We start from the raw sequence: 20224 nt of genomic DNA on the forward strand, positions 1-20224 counted from the left end.
ACTCAACCCTTCCATCTCTGGAATCAATCTGGTGAACCTCCTCTGAACTGCTACCAATTTTGTGTACAGGACATAGCTGGGCAAGAAAAAAAGGCGGCACGGTGGCACAGTGGTTAGCACTGCTGCCTCACAGCGCCAGCGTCCCAGGTTCAATACTGGCCTCGGGTCACTGTCTGTGTGGAGTTTGCACATTCTCCCCGTGTCTGCGTGGGTTTCCTCCGGGTGCTCCGGTTTCCTCCCACAGTCCAAAGATGTGCGGGTTAGGTGGATTGGCCATGCTAAAATTGACCCTAGTGCCAGGGGGATTAGCTAGGGTAAATGCGTGGGGTTACGGAAATAGGGCCTGGACGGGATTGTGGTCGGTACAAACTCGATGGGCCAAATGGCCTCCTTCTGTACTGTAGGGATTCTATGATTCAATGCAACCACATCCTTCCTCAAAATAATGAGACCAAAACTGGACGCAATACTCGCGGATGTGGTCTCACCATGCCACCATCTCTCCTACAACAGTCATCTTCATGGATGACTTTCTGCTCTGATGGGACAAATGCCTTTCCCATCTCTTTTCCACGGAATCCACTCACAATTCTCATTCTGAAACACATGTGCCGTGCAAAACAATGAAGTCAGGAATTCAGTGCGGAAGGGCAGGGCTCTGAGAGCAACGTGGCAGGAAAGCATCAGGAATTATGCTAAAAAGAAAAAAGACCGCGCTTTTTAAAAATATCTTTCAGGTCTTCAGGATGTCCCACAGCAGTTCACAGATGATGAATTGTAATGCAGGCAAAGGTAAGCTCATCATATCCCACAATCTGCCAAAAGAATACCGAAGATAATGAACTGCAAGGACCTCGTTGATTCCTTTGCCTATAACAGCTTCCCTCCACCTGCAGAATTAGTCACTGTCTCTCAATTCCATGCCCACTTGCAAAGTTCAAATCACTCCAGTTTGGTTTCTGTTCTCAATATCAAAACTGCCTTGGCCAAAAGTACAAATTGGTATACTCCACTCTAATGCCTGACTCCTTACCTTTTCCTCAATATTACACTGCAGTAGCCTCCAAAAGACAAATCTGTTTCAATCACAGGAAAACCCTCACGTTGGCTGCATTCCCACCTCTCCAAAGCAGCCATCTCAACTTGAGCAATGACTTGCCTTCAGCCACACGACTGCCCCCATTAAATATGGATAACTACGATTTGTAGAGGAATCAACTGCTCACCATTATGACTCTATAGAGAAATAGTCAAATGTTAAAGAATGAAAGCCTTCAAGTTGCTAAGGTCCTGGAATTCCCTCTCTAAACCTCTTTAATTATTCCGCTCTCTCCTCATTTATGATGCTCCTTTAAACATCTTTCTTTTACCAAGCTTTATGTCACCTGCTTTAATATCACCATACAAGACTCAGTGTTAACTTCAGGGATGTTTTATGATGTCGATTATACAAGTGCAACTTATCCTATATTCCGTTACTATAACACAATCAGGCTTTAAAAAGCAGTCTCTAAATTGGAAAAGAAGCAGAAGGAGGCCATTCAGCCCATCGAGCCTGCACCAACAACAATTCCACCCAGGCCCTGTCCCCGTGTATTTACCCTACTAATCTCCCTGACACAAAGGGGCAATTTAGCATGGCCAATCAACCTAACCCACACATCTCAGGACTGATAATCATTTTTTGTGTGGAACAGAATGAGACCTCTGCTCATATTCAGATATCGTTCAGAATCCCTATCCAATCCCTTCGTGCAGCCTGGAGATGAAAATCCTGAAACGAGTTTTGACCACTCATCCTTCACTAAATTGGCTCTAATCTTTAATGCTACTCATTCCCCATGAGCTTTTCAATGCTGGACCAAAGAGAATGCAAAGATTTTGATAATTACCTCTTCTGCAGCTGCTGTATTCCTGAGCGCTTGCAGGAGAAACGTAACCTTCGATTGGCCAGGGATATTCTCGTAGGCTTCCTGAAAAATAGGAAGACATTAAACCATATGGACATCTCTCTTCATACACAGTTAGATTTTTTTTAAAAGGCTTATAAAGTCACAATTAAGAAACGCTTTTTAAAACCAACTAATCGTTTCAAATTCTACTTAACTTTGAAAAGTGCATGTGGTGCATGAGGCTTCAGTTTTGAGTTTATCACAACTTACTAAATTCGCCAAGAGGATCTAATACCTCAGATCAAGATGCATTACATGATAGTTTAAGCAGACTTTAGCTGAAAGTTATCCCAGTGAAACAGGTTTCTTTATACAGGTATAGAAGCAAAATGGACGATGGCACAAAGTTGCTTAACACAATAGACATACATTACAGGCAATTCATTTACACCACTCCTAACACAGGACAAGTTCTCACCTCCTCTGCAAAGATTATGCCAAGAGAAAAACTGAATAAAACTACCGCAAAGTAGAATTCACCGCTCCTCATCTTTTCTCCCTCGCCTTCCACAAATTCCTCCCCAATTCCACTTCAATAGAGACAAAACACGATATTGTACAAAGAGACAAGGAAGCATTTGTGAAATGGTTAACTGTCTTTGCAGTACACACCGCAGTGTATTCACGGCTGAGGGAAGTTTAAAATGTCCTCTTCGGGGGTCATATGATGTTGGCGCTATAATGGCTGTGTTTACGCGAGCTCCAGTTACTCATTTTTAATATCCTGATGCACAATCGATAATTATATGATCCTGATCTGTATAATCTGTGCTACGTTTCCTGGGAGATCCTGGCTAAATTTTGGCGACGGGGAACGGAATTAAGAAAATCCTCGCTTGATTGAGGTGGTTGGAGATGACCTTGGTGGGGCCCAGTTCACGGTGGCCGTTTCACTGGCAAGCGGGTCTACCGCAGGCATTGAGATGACGGCCGCCATTATGAATGAAGTTGTGAACGATAGTCTCAGCTCCCCGGCACAGACTGCTGGCACTCACATTGATGAACTGCGAGATATCCTAAAGAGAATCCCGTCAGTCGAGAGGGCAAATTCCTCCATGGGAGCGCACCTTCAGTCCTTGGAAATCCTGCTGCATGGTATGTCGAACATCCTGGTTGATTCGGGGAGGTGGAGCCGGAGAAGGAGTATCCATGCGCCCGATTTCCCGAGGAGAGCTTGGGATGAATTGCCAGCCAAATTTGAGAACTGGCGGCCACAATCTCGATCTGAGGGTTGGGCATTTCGTGTTCGATGGAGCACATCGTATCTGGTCTTCAAGAAGACTCTGACCACTGGCCTTACATAGTCTTGTCCTTAGTGTTTGTTGAGAAGGGCTGGAGATGGCTGGACATGACAATATGATGGAGATGCAAAGGCTTCAATGGATGGATCCTGGATGTTGCTGGCAAGTTATGTGGATGGTTATATTATCCTGCAGTTCATTATTAATTCTGTTCCTTTGTGATTATACTCTTGATTTCATGTGCACCATGGGGCCATGTGGTGATGGCTCTATCCAGTTATCCTGAGGCCCCCACATTTTCTGGTGTTCTTTCATTATCCGTACGAAAGAAGACACCAACCACAACAATTATAACAATTGATAATTTGAATTATTTGTCTGAGTATTTGCTTGTCTTTCCTGTATATGTAGAATAACGACCACTCTGTACTCCACTAGATTATGGGATTTATTACATTTTGTGGTAAAATGGAAAACCCATCAACACATTCATTAAAAAAAACCGCTTCATCTGTTCAAGCCAAGTGATAGTGCTGACTTACATTTGTATGTCAAAACAGAGGCCCAAGATGGTGGCAATGCAGGGTAACAGCTCATCACAAATGCAATTCCCAATATTAGATTGAAGAGCAAGTCTAAGGTCACTTCCCATAGGGAAGGTAGAAAAATATAGCTGAGAATGAGCCAACTTGGTTAAGTCATATGCAATTTTTTGCAGTTATAAAAAATCAAATGGGCACTAATGACCTCAAATATCAAGGTTAAGACGAACAAAGCCTGGAAAGGAACGACCAATCAATCCACAGGCTCCTTATAAACACAAGTTTTTAAAAATGTATTCATAGGATGTGAGTATCATGGGCAAGGGCAGCATTTGTTTCTCATCCCTAATTGCCCTGGAGAAGGTGGTGGTGAGCCACCTTCTTGAAGCGCTGTAGTCCATGTGGTGTAGGTATATCCATCCCAGTGTTGTCTAGGTAGGTGACAGAATAAGACCGAACAGCTCGGTGAAATGATCTTGAGAATTATATTTCAACACAACCAATGTTAGGAGTTTGGAGAAGAGGGGCGGCATGGTGTGTTAAGACAGCAGCACGAGATACTCTGCAGTGAGTGGTGGGATGTCCATTTGGCAACCATATCAACACGCGAGTAGGAGTTGATGGCATCCCACAGTGAGAGGGGTAAAGCCTGATCTGTCATCTATTTCATTAGCACCTACGTCAGAGCAACACTGGTGAATGTCTTTGCTTTAACCGGCACAGCATAGGCCCAAGGACAGACTGGAGCAATGCCAGGGTTCATATTTTTTTCCACAGCATTGGTTATGCATCACTTTTGATTTTGATTTGATATATTGCCATATGTATTAGTATACAGTGAAAAGTATTGTTTCTTGCGCACTGTACAAAGCATACCGTACATAGAGAAGGAAGGGAGAGTGCGCAGAATGGAGTGTTACAGCCATAGCTAGGGTGTAGAGAAAGATCAACTTAATGCGAGGTCAGTCCATTCAAAAATCTGATGGCAGCAGGGAAGAAGCTGTTTATGAGTCGGCTGGTACGTGATCTCAGACTTTCGTGTCTTTTTCCCGATGGAAGAACTGAGTGTCTCGATGAATTTAAATAATCAAAACTGAAACTTTGAGTAACCCTATAGCAAAAGCAGCCAAAAATACTTAACGTCTCGTCCATTTCCCGTGGTCAACATCTGCACCAAAGAATGAGGTACATAATATTTCAGCAATGTCTTTTCCTTTCTGATAATTACATCTGATCTGATTTACAGAAAAGGTTTAGGTGATTTGCAACCTGCATCAAAACACTGATTCATAAAAAACAACCAAAGTTCAAACAGCACAAGGACAGTTTCAAACTTTTATATAGTGAACAATTAGGAGAGGGGTGGGTGTGGGGATGAGAGACTTCTGGCACTGACAGTTTAGTCACAAGCTGGGAAACTACAAGCCATTGGGGGACTAATGTGTTATTCCTGACCAGTTTGGCATCCAATCACGTCACGTTTGATTCACGTCTGACAGTCACTCGAGCTTGTTTACCTCAACTGTGCGAAGCTCGGGTTACCAAACAGAAAGGCAATCCTATTCAGATCAACCTACTGTCCCCCGAACACAGGCAGGTCACAACCAGCCCTATTAATATACACACTAACCCCAGTGGAAGGTCAATGCAATGTTGGCCTTTGTGTCAAGAGGGCTGGAACACTAAGGGGTAAAAGTTGTGTTACAGCTGCGTAGAGCCCTTTTAAAGGAGTGTGTTCAGTTTGGGGCATCGCACTCTGGAAAGGATACACTGGCCGAGTGTGGAAGAGTTAAGTTTAAGTGGAAGGTTTTAGTTCAGTCAGGCAACTCGGTCTGTGCAGGCTTGGAGGGACGAAGGGCCTGTTCCTGTGCTGTAATTTTCTTTGCTCTTTGTTTATTCAGGGGTGATCAAATTAAGTTGCTCAAGATGATTAAAGGAGTTAATCATTTCCTAGTTCCTGTGATGGGGGAGTCCAGAACAAGTGGACATGACATTAAAATTGGAGCCAGGCCATTCAGGGTGACGTCAGGGAGCACTTCCTCACACAAAGGGGAGTGGAAATCTGGAACGCTCTCCCCCAAAAAAGCTGTCCAAGTCTAGGGGTCAACTGCAATTTCAAAAACTGTGACCGATTGATTTTTATTGGAGATTAAGAGTTACAGAACCAAGGAGGGTAGTTGGAGCTTAGATACAGATCAACCATGATCCAATTGAATGGCAGAACAGACTTGAGGAACAGAATGGCTTCTTCCTGTTCCTGAAATGACAGTGCAAATCTAGACATTCTTCAGAGCAGAGAACAGGGAAAGGGAATTGGGAATCTGCACTGAGACAAGACAAGAAAAAATAAAGAAGATATGACACATTGACACGTCTGAAATGTTGTCACACTAGGTTTCCCAATGGTTCACTGAGGAAATGCCATTGTTCAGTGTGGGACTGAGTTACACCACAGCACGCAGTGCCTCAATTTTATCGAGGGACTCGAGCAGACTCACTTGCTTAAAGGAAGAAATCATTCTCAAAAGTGTCATCTCCCTTTAGACAAATGTACGCAAGGCATCAATGCTGGTTAACCTTGTGCTGTTTAGAATGCCCCAAATGTTCTTCACAATTCAGAGTACCTAAGCACACGACAATGGGATTTGTCAGACTGATGTGTAAGATCCTGGAGGAATAGTTAACCCGACTTGTGCCACTTTGCAAAAGCTCATTGCCCAAGATCTTACATTAAACATTGGCAACTGGTTAAATTTCAGCAATGCCTGTGTGTGTAGAAGCTGTAAGACTCAAATTATCAGACATAAACCTTGCTATTCGAAGATTCGATTAACAAAGTGTCAATTAATCAAATAAACCAAGTGGATTCCCACTCCTAATCGCTTCTGTGCAATGACCTTTGTTGTAATGTCTCAACAAATGCCAGTCAAGAACAGGGTGAAAAACGTTAGCGGTCCAACAGTTTAGACCCATGGTTTATGCAGCGTTAGAGGATAGCTGACTTGCGTTACTAGAGGTGGTGGCGGCGGTAGTGGGGGTGGCGGGGTCAACTAGGGAGAGAAGAGAAGACACAGTTGCGCTACCAAGTGCTGTCTCATTACACTCCCTCAAATGGAGGGTGTACAAATTGACAGGCGTTGGAGGAGGAAAATGGTACTGACTGGAAACAAAATGGTTTTTTGATGGCTGCGCATGCAAGTGTGTGGTGATGTACAATGACAAAGCCCCAGCTTTAACTGCACCCATGCCAAATTTCTTTCACACACAAGCAGAAAGCAGAGCTAAGCAAGCTCAGGAGAAAATGAGGAGTCAGGCTAATAACTACAAGTTAGGACATAACATACCAGGACAGAAGGGGAAAATAAATCCTTTTTCAAATGGGTTAATACACTCAAGTTAGAGCGGCATCCATTAACAATGACTAGTCTAACCTAACATAGAATACTAATGGCCTTGTAACTCCTTTCACAGTTGCTGCACAATCCAGCGATGACTGCTGTTAACACCACACTATAACTCTGAATAAAAGATTTCTGAACAGGCACACAAAAAATATCTCCCGCCAGGATTACAAAATTCAGCAAGCATTAACTTATCTATTTTAGGATCTTAATCAATTGTCTTTTAAGAATGAATGTGCTGATTATTAAAAGTGTTGCAGCTGATAAAAACGCCAGGCTTTGATGGCCATTCATCACCCAGCAGCAGCCCAGTCCTGACTAGACACATGAAGCTTATTGAATCCATAATGGCATTCCTCACCGGGCTTAAGAATAGAAACTCAGGCATTTTTAAGAATGAATGAACAAACTGAATCACAAAGAGCTCTCGTATGTAATACAAAAGCCTGCTTGGAATGAAGCACAGTATTCTGTATGGTTTGAAGCCTACACTATAATGTCAGCCAATGCTCTAGAGCAGCATTGTTGGAGGTGACATACTTTAGATGCAAAATTAAACTGATGCCCAATTTGCTGCTTACAGTGAGCATTAAATATACCACAGCCCCATGATAAAAGGAGCAGGCATTTCTCAACGGCCTATGTAAAATATTTGTCCCTCGGCTCATATTAACTAGCACGTTAACCAGTCATTCATTTCATGACTGTTGAACACATTTGATGCAAAATATGTTAGTCTCGGAACAACCTTTATTTCAAAGATAGAATCATAGAAACCCTACAGTGCAGAAGGAGGCCATTCGGCCCATCGAGTCTGCACCGACCACAATCCCACCCAGGCCCTACCCCCACATATTTACCCGCTAATCCCGCTAACCTACGCATCTCAGGACTCTAAGGGGCAATTTTTAACCTGGCCAATCAACCTAACCTGCACATCTTTGGACTGTGGGAGGAAACCGGAGCACCCGGAGGAAACCCACGCAGACACGAGGAGAATGTGCAAACTCCACACAGACAGTGACCCGAGCCGGGAATCGAACCCGGGACCCTGGAGCTGTGAAGCAGCAGTGCTAACCACTGTGCTACCGTGCCGCCTAAGATCTAATTGTTCTGCAACGTCCTGATATCATTCAAAGATCTAATTGTTCTGCAACGTCCTGATATCATTCGTACTATATATGTGCAATTATTATGATATGGGTATTTTATTACTTAGAACCTTTGTTTGAAGATTCGCTTTTAGGATGCAGGTGTTATGGGCAAGGCCAGCATTGACTGCCAATCCCTAATTGCCCTTGAGAAGATAATGATGATCTGCCTTCTTAAACCGCTGCAGTCCATACAGATATACCTGCAGTGTTTTTAGGAAGGAAGTTACAGGATTCTATTCCAGCGATTGTGAAGGAATGGCGATATAGTTCCCATCAGGAAGGTATGTGAACTGGAGGGGAACTCGCAGACAACGATGCTCTCATGTACCTGCTGCCCTTGACCTCGAGATGGTAAGGCTCAGTTGAATGAGTTCTGTGGTGTCTCCTGTAGATGATAGATGCTGCACCCCTGTGCAACAGAGAGTGTGGCTGTTTAAGCTGGTTGGTGACGTGGAAATGCTTTGGCCTGGTCGGTGTCAAGTGTTGAGTGCTGTTGCAGCTGCACTCATCCAAGCAATGGAGTATCTCAATCCTGTCAAATGCCTTGTAGATGATAGAAATTCTAAGGGGAGTTAGGGAGTGAGCCACTCACCTTACAGCGTTCAACCCCTGACCTGCTCTTAGTGACAGATCTTTCACATCCAACTCAGAGGGCAAACAGATAAAGCATGTTAATGGCCGGTCCAATTTCTAGTCAATGGCAACTCCAAGAATGTTGATGGGGGGGTGGAATTCAGTAATAGCAGTTAAAAGGGTTGGTGCAGAATTCAATAATAGCAGTAAAACGAGTTGGTGCTTCACTCTGGTGTTGTCCATTAAAACCTAGCTTTTCATGAACTAACAAATCATCTTCAATTTTCTCCCCTCCTGAAGATGGTTCACCAGCAATATCTCCACAAACTTAAGATAGTAAACCTCAACAATTCCAAATCAGCCATGGCCCTGGCTCTGCTAGCGCTAGGATCTGAGTCGGAAGGTTGTGGATTCCAGTCCTATTCCATTAGCCTCAATACCAAAATCCTGGGCAGGCGGCACGCCGTGACATTGGGCGGGCAGCGCACTCAGGGAACGTACCTTTCAGATTAAACCTGCTCTGTTGGATGTAACCGGATCCCATGGCACCATTTCAACGAAGAGCTGGGGAATTATCCGCATTGTCCTGGCCACACCTGTCAACTGACCTTTAATGTCAGATTATCTGGTCATTATCATATTGCTGTTTGTGGGACCATGCTGTGTGTAGAATATCTACTACATTTCCTACAACAGTAACTATAGTCCTAAGGCTGTCAAATGCTTCAGGATGCCCCAAGGTCATTATTGGCATGGTATAAATTCAAGTTCTTCCTTGCTTTCTATTCAACAGCATGACGGCATTGTAGTAAAGTTCAATTCTATTCACCAACCAGTATGAAGTGTAACTGTCACTAAACGTGGGGCCATAAGAATGGCTGCCTCTCCAATTTCCCCTCTCCTCCCCCCACTCCTAGCCCACTTCCTTGATAGTTCTCCCATCATTAACTTGCATCTCTCTCTAGAGCCTCTCACATCTCTCCTCATCCCCCAAGGTCGTGATGTTGATAAGACCACCCCTCCTGCTCCCTCAACCTAATACTCATTAAACTGTTGGCCATCCAACTTTCCTTCCTGCCTTCCACGTTTTTTAACCATTTTTAATGGCTTTCCCTCTTTAGGTACTCTTCAACCCTCTTAAAAAATAAAAAGCAACCACTGTCTTTGGAAACTACTGTCCAATCTTCCTTTCCTCTCCAAAGACCTTGAATGTGTTGTCACCTCCCAAAACCATGCCCACCTCCAACTAAATAGCAGGAAGACGGAAGCCATTATCTATCTTTGGTCCCTGCCACAAACTCCGTTCTCTAGCCACCAAGCCATCCCTCTCACTGGCAAGTGTCTGAGAAAGAACAAAACTGTACACAACTTCCACGACACCATAAAGACTGACAATTTCCACATCCGCAAGACCACCTGAATCTGTCCTACCTCCACTTACCTGTTGCTATAACCCTCACCTGTGCCTCCTGACTTCTACTCCTGGCTGGTCTCCTACATTCTACCCTCCATAAACCTGAAGTCACAAAGAAACTGCCGGCCATATCCTAACTTGCATTAAGTCCAATTCACTTACCATCTTGTGCTCACTGATCTGCATTACTTCTGGTTAAGCAACACCTTGATTTTAATGCTTCCACCCTGATTTTGAAATCCCTCCATATCTCTGTAATCCTCTCCAGCTCTACAACATTGAGATCTCTGCGCTCCTCCAATTTTGGCCTCTTCAGCATTCCCAGTTTTCATTCCACCACTATTGGTGGCCATCAGTAGCCCAGCCCCTCATCTGAAATTCCCTCCCTAAACCTCACCATCTTCTACCTCTCTCTCTCCTTCAAGATATGTCTTAAAATCTACCTCTAACCAAGCTTTTGGATCATCTCCCCATATATCTCCTTACGTGGGTCAATGTCAAATTATTTGATAACATTTCTGTGAAACATTTTGGGAAATTTTATGAAGTTAAAGGTGCTATATAAATACCACTTGTTGATGTTGTCACACATCACAGTTGGTCAATTTTCCCACTCCTGGAGCCTCCACTTCTCATCTTTCACCAAGACACTGCTGCTGATTTGCTGAGACCACTAAACTGACAGAGGCCAGATGACAAATCTGGCAACTTTATGGCCTGCATAGCACATCAGGCAGTACATTCAGCCAACCTGAAGGTCTCTTTAAATAAGTTGAAGTTCTTTCTTTTCTATAGCACCTCCCACAACTTCAGGACATCGCAATGCATGTTACAGCCAATGAAGTATCTTTGAAGTGCAGTCACTGTTGTGATGTTGGAAGTATGGCAATCAATTTGTACACAGCAAGCTCCCAAAAACAAAAGCAATGTGATAAATGAGCAAACAATCTTTTTATTGTGATGCTCATTGTCTAGGATACTGAGGAGAACTTCCCTGCTCTTCTGCGACATAGAACCAAGGAACCCTTTACATCCACCTGTGGGGGCCTTGGTTTAATGTCCACCTGAAACTCGCTGCTCCCTCAGCCCTGTACGGGCAACACAGTCAGCTTTCTGGAGTACATGCGACTCAGAAGTGAGAGCGTTACGCACTGAAAGATGGCTGTTAACTTGTAATAATCTACCGTACACAGTACAATTGTAACATCACACAGAAGTTATACTGACTGTATGTATTGAAATAAATCCTAATGCTACTCAAGTCGCCTGAAAAACTATTTCTCAGCTTCAGTTAAATCCTGCCAATGTCCCGGTCAAAGAAAGGGGAACTGGCCAGATCAGCAAGTTAAAACCCACCTTTCAACTCTGGTATAAACAAAAGCAAAATACCGCTGATGCTGGAAATCTGAAATAAAACAGAAAATGCTGGAAAAACTCAGCATGTCTGGCAGCATCTGTGGTAAGAGAAACGGAGTTAATTTTTCACATCCAATATGACTTTACTTCGCAGCTGAAGAAATGCAATGGATTAGATAGTTGGAGGTGGAGAAGGTTGAGCAGAATAGTTGGGATAGAAATAAAACAGGTCACAACGAAGGACAGACTGACAAAGATGACATGGACACAAACCAAAGGGAGCGTTACTGGTAGCATTAAGGACTAAAGAAGGTGCAGAGAAGGAGAGATAGCAGAATATGTTAATAGGGGAACAAAGGACAGTGCTCAGTGAAAAAAAACTGAAGAACAAGTGTCAGGTGGCCCTGGAAAGGGAGGGCGGGCGGGGGGGTGGTGCGTGTGGTGGTGATATCAGACTTGAAACGTTAACTCCGTTTCTCTCTCCACAGACGCTGCCAGATCTGCTGAGTTTCAGTTTATCCATCCTTTTATACCATCCCACACACCAACTTGACACATGCACTCACTCTGTGAAAGTAATTCCAGGAAATAGCTGATTGCCACACCTTCCTGAGCCGCAGAACAATACCAAACACACCACCGCGAACAAAATCACAGGACCTGCGGCAGTCACCAATCTAATTTCACTGAAGCTTATGGCAGCAAGGAAAAGCACAATTGGTCAAGAGTTGGTATTCCGGCTCCCAGTGTAATAGCCTATTCGCACAAGTCAGGAACTCAATATATCAAGGACAATGACATTCCCACGGCCTTAATAAATACTACAGCCCAAATTATCAGCTTGCTGAAAATTTTATGGTAAAAGTTTTGAGAGACAAATTAAAGGCAACAAATTTATATTCCAAGTTGCTTAATTCATAATCAAATCCCGGAAGTGCCGTCTATAATAATCCTCAAGGGAATAATGAGTTATATAAAACACAGATCCCACAGCACATTAAGTGTAAACTCTCTTTGCTAAGTGCCAAACATCACTCCCCAGGTAGTTTTTTCTTTTTAAAACAGACTTGCTATGATTGCATTACGCACACCCAAAATATAAATACAATTCCAAGTGGGGAACCACTACCAATTTCACAACACCTGAAGAGCAGGTATAAAATAAATTTGAAAATCACTATGCAGCTTAAAACTTAGCTCAGCAAGTAAGTTTCATGTCTCATATTCTTAAATTGTCTTCAAGAAAATAAAGGTTTGAATTTTTATAGTGCCTCTCGTAACCCCAAGCTTCCCCAAACTACCTTACAGCCGATGAGTGATAGCATCTTTATCATAATGAAATGTCCGACAGCATAGAGTGTTACGAAGCCACATTTGAGTTACATACGGCAATATTGGAGCAGATCTGCAAAAATCTGGTCGAAGAGGTAAGTCTTAAGGAGAAAGAGGGGGAGAGATTCAGGGAGGAAATTTCAGAGCAGCTCAAGTAATATGCCCTGTTATCATATTGGAAATGTGACTACGGATCACCACAAAAACCTCACTAACCAACTTATATAAACAAACAAGGATTCTCCTGCAGCTCTGACCAATAGGTTGCTAAAAACAAGTTAAGGAAATTACAAATCTACAGGTATATGAATGGGAAGGATAACATTTTTATGGACAGAAATTTTCATCTCTGATAAAACCTGAAGTGGAAGAAGGCAGCATTAGGTGAGGCCCTGTTATTTTTCAATCCTTTCACTATCCCAATAAAAATGATTAAACCAAATAAAAACATTTTCACAAGATCACACTGTTGACAATCAGGTCCGCAATTTAAAAAGGGTCCATGTTAAATCCTGTAGTCGTCAAATTAGAGATGATCTACTCTCCCAGACAAGGTTTCCATACAGAAAGAATCTTATAGCAGAGACAGGCCATATGACCCATCATGCCCTGTGTGCACAGCAAGCTGCCACAAGCAGCAATGTGATACTAATCAGATAACCTGTTTTTGTGATGTTGGTCAAGGAAAAAACATTGACCAGGACAGTAAGGAGAGCTCCCCGTGCTCTTCTTCTAAATATTGTTGTTATCTTCTTCATTTATCGCCCAGCAGATGGGCCTTCAGTTTAAACATCCAACCTGAAAGGTGGCACCTCTGACAGTGTAGCACTCCACTGCAAATATAAGACTCGATTTTTACGTTCAAGTGTCTAGGAGTGGGACTTGAACCAGCAATCTTTTGACTCAGAGACAACAGTGTTGCCAAGTGAGCCATGGCTGGCAAAACAAAGTCTACTTTGTAGATCCCAGCCTTATTCCTGAATACTAGATCAGCACTAACCCAAATGATCATAGAATCCCTACAGTGTAGAAGGAGGCCATTCGGCCCATCGAGTCTGCACTGACCACAATCCCACCCTAGGCCTTATCCCCATAATCCCACATATTTACCCTACTAGTCCCCGTGACACTAAGTGACAATTTACCATGGCCAATCAACTTAACCCACACATCTTTGGATTGTGAGAAGAAACTGGAGCACCCGGAGGAAACCCACGCAGGCACGGGGAGAGCATGCAAACTCTACGCAGTGACCCAAGCTGCGAATCGAACCCGGGTCCTTGGCACCGTGAGGCAGTAGTGCCAACCACTGTGTCCCCCCCTGAACAACTCAGATGATACATCATGGAGACACTGCTTCATGTTCTGACTGACTTGTCAAATGGAGCAGATTTAGAAAATAAGACTAATGATTCAAATCTGCTGCCCTATTTAGAACCAAAGCATTTTTCTCTCATTACTTCCCAAAGCCATCTGTAACTCACTGAGGTATGGTCCCCACAGTTTTCACCCTTCCTTCCGTTACCTTAATCATGTCACTATTTCTAATCTGCACACCTTGTCAGGTGTCCAGAGAGAGCATCATACCTAATCCCACCTCAGTCCTGTCCTCACTAACCATCTCAGACACACTGATCAGGAATGAGTATTTCCCTTCCCCTCTATCTCACCGCTAACCTGCAAAATGACAGCTCTTTAACTTACACCTGGCGCACTGAAGCCAATCGCACTCCATTCACAAGTTATAACTTTGCCAATATGAAAGGCAATACAAGAGTACATACATTGTGGTTACAATTAAACAAATCCATTCAATGGCCAAATTACAGATCGCCACAAAAACCTCACTAACCAATTTATATAAACAAACAAGGATTCTCCTGCAGCTTTGACTGATAGATTGCTAAAAACAAGTTAAGAAAATTACAAATCTACAGGTATATGAATGGGAAGGAAAACATTTTTATGGACAGAAATGTTCATCTCTGATCAAACTTGAAGTGCAAGAAGGCAGCATTAGGTGAGGCCCTGTATTTTGATGTTTAGTTCAATCCCTTCACCAATAAAAATGATTAAACCAAAAAAAAACATTTTTACAGGGTCACGCTTTTGACAATCAGGTCTGCAATTTAAAAAGAGTCCATGTTAAATCCTGCAGTCGTCAAGTTATGGATGATCTACTCTCCCAGACAAGGTTTCCATACAGAAAGAACCTTATAGCAAACAGAGACCATTTGATACATCATGCTCATGTCAGTTCTTTCAATGAACTATCCAATTAGTCCCACTCCTCTTCCCTTTCCCCCACACAGTGCTGCAATTTATTTTCCTTTTCACGTTGATATCTAATTCCCATTTGAAAGTTATTATTGAACCTATGGCCACAGCCCCCTCAGACAATGCATTCTAAATCAGAAGTCACAAGTGAAAAAAATCTGCTCATCTCCCTCTTGTTCTTTATTTATTTTAAACGCATGTTGTCTGGTCACTGTCTCGCCTGTCACTAGAATGGTCATAACACAGGAGACCATTTAGCACATTGTGCCCATGACTGATATTTGTCAAAGCAGTTTAGCTAGTCCCACTCCCCACTTTTCATCCGTTTCCCTGCAAATTATTTTCTTTTCATGTTTAGCCAATACTCTTTTCAAAGCCACGATCGAATCTGCTGCCCTCACCCTCTCAGATCCGAACCAATTGTGGCACAAAACGGTTTTCCTTCATGATACCTTAGGTTCTTTTGTCAATCACCTTAAATCTGTGTCCTCTGGTTGGTGAACCGCATGCCAATGGGAACAGTTACTCCCTATTTATTCTGTCCAGACCCCTCATGATTTTGAATGCCTGTCAAATATGCTCCCAACTTTCTCTTCCCCAAGGCAAAAAGCCCCACCTTCACCAATTCATCCACATCAACTTAAGTCTCTTGTACTGGAGTCTCCTGAATCTATTCCTTCCATACCTTCCCCAATTCACAGCCCTCCTAAAATGCGGTGCCCAGAATTGGGTACAATACTCTGGTTGAGACCAAACCAGTGATTCAATGTAAACAGGTTCTCCTTATTTACCAAAATAAAAGCAAAATACTGCAGAAGCCGGGGATCTAGATCTAAAATGTAAACAGAAAGCACAAGGAAAAACTGTGGAGAGAGAGAAACAAGGGTTAACATTTTGAGTCAAACTCTGAAGAAGTCACGTTGGGCTCGAAACACCAACTCTCGATTCCTCTCTCCACAGATGCTGCCAGACCTGCTGAGTTTTTCCAGTGCTTTCTGTTTATATTTTAGATTTAGATCCAGATCCCTGGTTTCTGCAGTAAGTATTTTGCTTCTATTTTATCTCTCTCCACTGATGCTGCCAGAGCTGCTGAGTTTTTTTTCCCCCAGCGCTTTCTCTTTCTAATCCCCTGATTGAGTTGCCTCCTGATTGTGGAGTCAGTCCTCTGTCCAACCTCCTCCTAATCCTCTCTGCTGCCAAGGGAGAAGAATCTCAGCTTCTGCTCAGAGCTGGAGTTTTCAGAGGGGCAGCTGGAGAGGGGGGAGTTGTTCAGATGAGGGAAGACACATGGCCTGAGGATCTGATGGCCAAGGCCAGGCTACACGTGGGCCTCTGCCCCCAAGCCAGGACTGGGGAGGAAGGAGCTGCTGCCTCAGCGCCCAGGGGACTAACTAGGCCACACTCTCCCCTCCAAGCCTGGCTCCACTGAAGCCCCTGCCCCCTCCCCACCACCCCTCCTCACCACCAGGGTAAAACTATACCATGAATTTGTAACCACAAATAACCCGCTCTCCCTCTGCAGTTACCTCGGCCTGCTTCCTGACGGCATTGTCAGGGCTCAGGAGGTTGCTGAGCAGGAGATAGAATTGCTGCTGCTCCGCCATGGCGCCGAGTGTGTGAGAGAGAGAGAGAGAGAGGAGGGATGGGGGAGGAGGGAGGCCGGCTCAGCTGACCTTTGACACCTGCGGAGGGGGGCGGGGCCTCTCCGCCGAGGGGCGTGGCCCCCAGCCCCGACGTACCATGCGTGCCCGGCGGCGGAGAGCGGCGTCCTCCACGCGGTGCTCAAGCCCCAGGACGACGCAGCCTCAGCGCCATTACGTACCGGCCACACTTCCAGGAGGCGGTGCCATGACGCAGAGCGCCAAGGCGGCCTCACCGCGGGGACGGCACAACGTCATCACGCATGCCAGCCCCATGCCCATGCGGTGGCGCGATGACGTAAAGCGCAGCCCGGCGCAACAAAAGAGTGGAGCATGTGCACTGTTGAGTACCACACCCCCCCCCCCCCCCCCCGCCTCCACCGAGGTGGGCGGGGCCAACCCTCCTCCTCCCATTGGCTGGAGCGGCAGCGCGCCAGACGTGACGCTCCCGGCCATTCAGCAAAAACCAGACAGCCCGCGGGGAAGCGCGATGATGTCATCGCAGCCCAGCAGAAGGCGGGAAATGGGCATTGCAGCTTGTGAATGAATGGCACGCCTGCCACCTGCAGGCAGGCAACTTGTCTTCACAGCTAATGCTGCTGACTGCCTGCCTGGCCAGTAAGAGTTTTAACAACACCAGGTTAAAATTCTTACTGTGTTTACCCCAGTCCAACGCCGGCATCTCTACATCATGCTTGGCCAGTCACATCCAAATACTTTACCCTCAGGCTGTGGAATGTAAATTGAAACCAAGTTTAAATATACAGTCAAAAGTTGTTTTACAATCTTCTGAGAATCACAATTCTAGGTTTTAATCAAAAGCAATTCATTTTTGAACAAAAGCTGCAAAATTATTCTGCTACGTTGTGGGGTGGCCCAGTGGTTAGCACTGCTGCCTCACAGCACCAGGGAGCCAGGTTCGATTCCGGGCTTGGGTCACTGTCTGTGCGGGGTCTGCACGTTCTCCCCGTGTCTGCATGGGTTTCCATGGGTTCTGGTTTCCTCTCACAATCTGAAAGACGTGCTGGTTAGGTGCATTGACCATGCTAAATCCTCCCTCAGGAACTTCATTGCAGTGTTAATGTAAGTCTACTTGTAACACTAATAAACTTTAAACCATCCGCTGTGTGAAAAAGATTTTCATCGTGTTGTCTTTGCTTCTTTTGCCATTCACCATAAATAAATGTCCTCTGGTTGTTGACTCTTCCACTATTGGGAACAGTTTCTCTTTATCCACTTATTAATTTTACCTCATGGGTTCCTGTAATCTAGATAATCTAGATGTTGAATTGAAATGATGGCACAGTGGTCAGCCCTGCTGCCTCACAGCTCCAGGGACCCCGGTTCAATCCTGGCCTCGGGTGACTGCCTGGAGTTTGCACGTTCTCCCCATGTCTGCATGGGTTTCCTCCAGGTGCTCTGGTTTCCTCCAATAGTCCAAAAAACGCGTGGGTTAGGTGGCTTGGCCATGCTAAATTGACCCTTAGTGTCCCAAGATGTGTTGATTAGCCATGGTAAATGCATGGGGTTAAGGGAACAGAGAAATGGGGAGGAAATGGGTGGAATGCCCTTTCGGCGAGGCGGTGCAGACTCGATGGGCCAAATGGCCTCTTTCTGCACTGTAGTGACTCTATGGTATGTCCAAACATCATTGAATAAAGAAAATGTTTATCACCGTGGTGGCTTTATATATCAACGAAACTCGCATATCTCAATCTGATAAACTATTACCTAACTTCCTTACTAAAAATTAACAACTTTTAAACTGATATATTCTTTGTGCATTTGACCACAATCTGCACATTTAAACTTTCATCGTATTTGTAAAATTATCCCCCGTTTTGATGCTTGCTCTCAAATATTGGGACATAACTCCTGAGCTCCCCAGTGAGCTCTCCAGTGGTTGATTTGGCTGGGTGGGCTGGGGGGGGGGGGGCGTGGGGAAACGGGGATGTACCCCAGAAATGCACTGGGGAATCCCTCTCGGAATGTTACAGGTAACCATTTACATGTCAATTCCCAGAAGTGCATAGAATATAAGAGCAGAGAAGTTATGATGGAGCTGTAGGAAATGTTCGTCAGGCAACAGCTAGAGTACTGTGTGCTTTTCTGGTCACCACACTGTAGGAAGGATGTGATTGCACTGGAGAAGGTGCAGAGGAGATTCACTAGGATGTTGCCTGGGATGGAGAGTTTCAACTTTGAAGAGAGGCTGGATAGGCTGGCATTGTTTTCCTTAGAGCAGAGAAGGCTGAGGGGGAGAAATGCTGGAAAATCTCAGCAGGTTTGGCAGCATCTGTAAGGAGAAAAAAGAGCTGATGTTTCGAGTCCAGATGACCCTTAGTCAAAGCTCTGACAAAGAAAAGGGTGAGGGAGGAACCTGATTGAGGAAAACAAAATTATGAAGGATATAAATAGGAAGAACGTTTTCCCGTTGGTAAAGGGGTCAACAACCAGGGTAAGAAGTCTCACAACACCAGGTTAAAGTCAAACAGGTTTATTTGGTAGCAAAAGCCACACAACCTTTCGGAGCGCTGCTCCTTTGTCAGGTAAGTGGGAGTTCTGTTCACAAACAGGGGCATATAAAGACACAAACTATAACCAGGGGGCAGAGATTGAAGGTATGGGGCAGGAGATGTAGAGAGCATTTGAAGAAAAACTTCTTCACCCAGAGGGTGGTGGGAATATGGAACTCAGTGCCTGAAAGGGTAGTAGATGTGAGAACCCTCACAACATTTAAGAAGCAATTAGATGAGCACTTGAAACGTCACAGTATACAAGGCTACAGACCAAGTGCTGGAAAATCGGGTTGGAATATCTAGGCATTTGAAGGCTGGTGCAGACATGTTGGGCTGAAGAGCCTCTTTCTGTGCTATAAAACTCATAACCTGACTTGACCCGGATGCACCCACAACCCAAATCCCCAATTTTTCTGGGGCAATCACCCTTGGTAACCATCTGAAAATGTTTTTTAAATCACAAACTTTGGATGGTTCTGACAGGGTGATACCGATAGTTAGCCAGAAAAATTTCTTCTAACTTCTGGGTAACTATTGTAAAGACCCTGACTGACCACAACCTCCCTCCCCAGGGACTCCACCATACCCTCAAACCTCATGGAGTTTCCCCCACCCGCATGCCACTCCACCAATCCCAACTCCCTGCAACTGGTCCAACTCACCAGCCCCCGACCCCCTCGTGACACCTCACCCCCAACCCCACATACCTGAGCACACACACACCCCCCCCCCCCCCCCCACTTCATACCCCCAATCCAATGACCTCCCGGACTTGACCTGGATGCACCCACAACCGAACCACCCAACTATCTGCCCTCCACCC

General features: G+C 44.7%; 1 protein-coding gene across 1 annotated transcript in view; it reads right to left on the reverse strand.

The window, feature by feature from the left end:
* Positions 1-16926, reverse strand: part of kpnb3 (karyopherin (importin) beta 3) — a 66454-nt gene extending 49528 nt beyond the window's left edge. The window contains exons 1-2 of the mRNA XM_078221510.1: positions 16769-16926; positions 1893-1973 (exon numbers count right to left, since the gene is read on the reverse strand). Of these exons, the coding sequence (XP_078077636.1) occupies positions 1893-1973; positions 16769-16846 (159 nt within the window). The 5' untranslated portion in view covers positions 16847-16926. The remainder of the gene's footprint in view (positions 1-1892; positions 1974-16768) is intronic.
* Between the last annotated feature and the right edge of the window lie 3298 nt (positions 16927-20224).

The sequence above is a fragment of the Mustelus asterias genome, chromosome 10, assembly GCF_964213995.1.
Source record: "Mustelus asterias chromosome 10, sMusAst1.hap1.1, whole genome shotgun sequence".
NCBI lineage: Eukaryota > Metazoa > Chordata > Chondrichthyes > Carcharhiniformes > Triakidae > Mustelus > Mustelus asterias.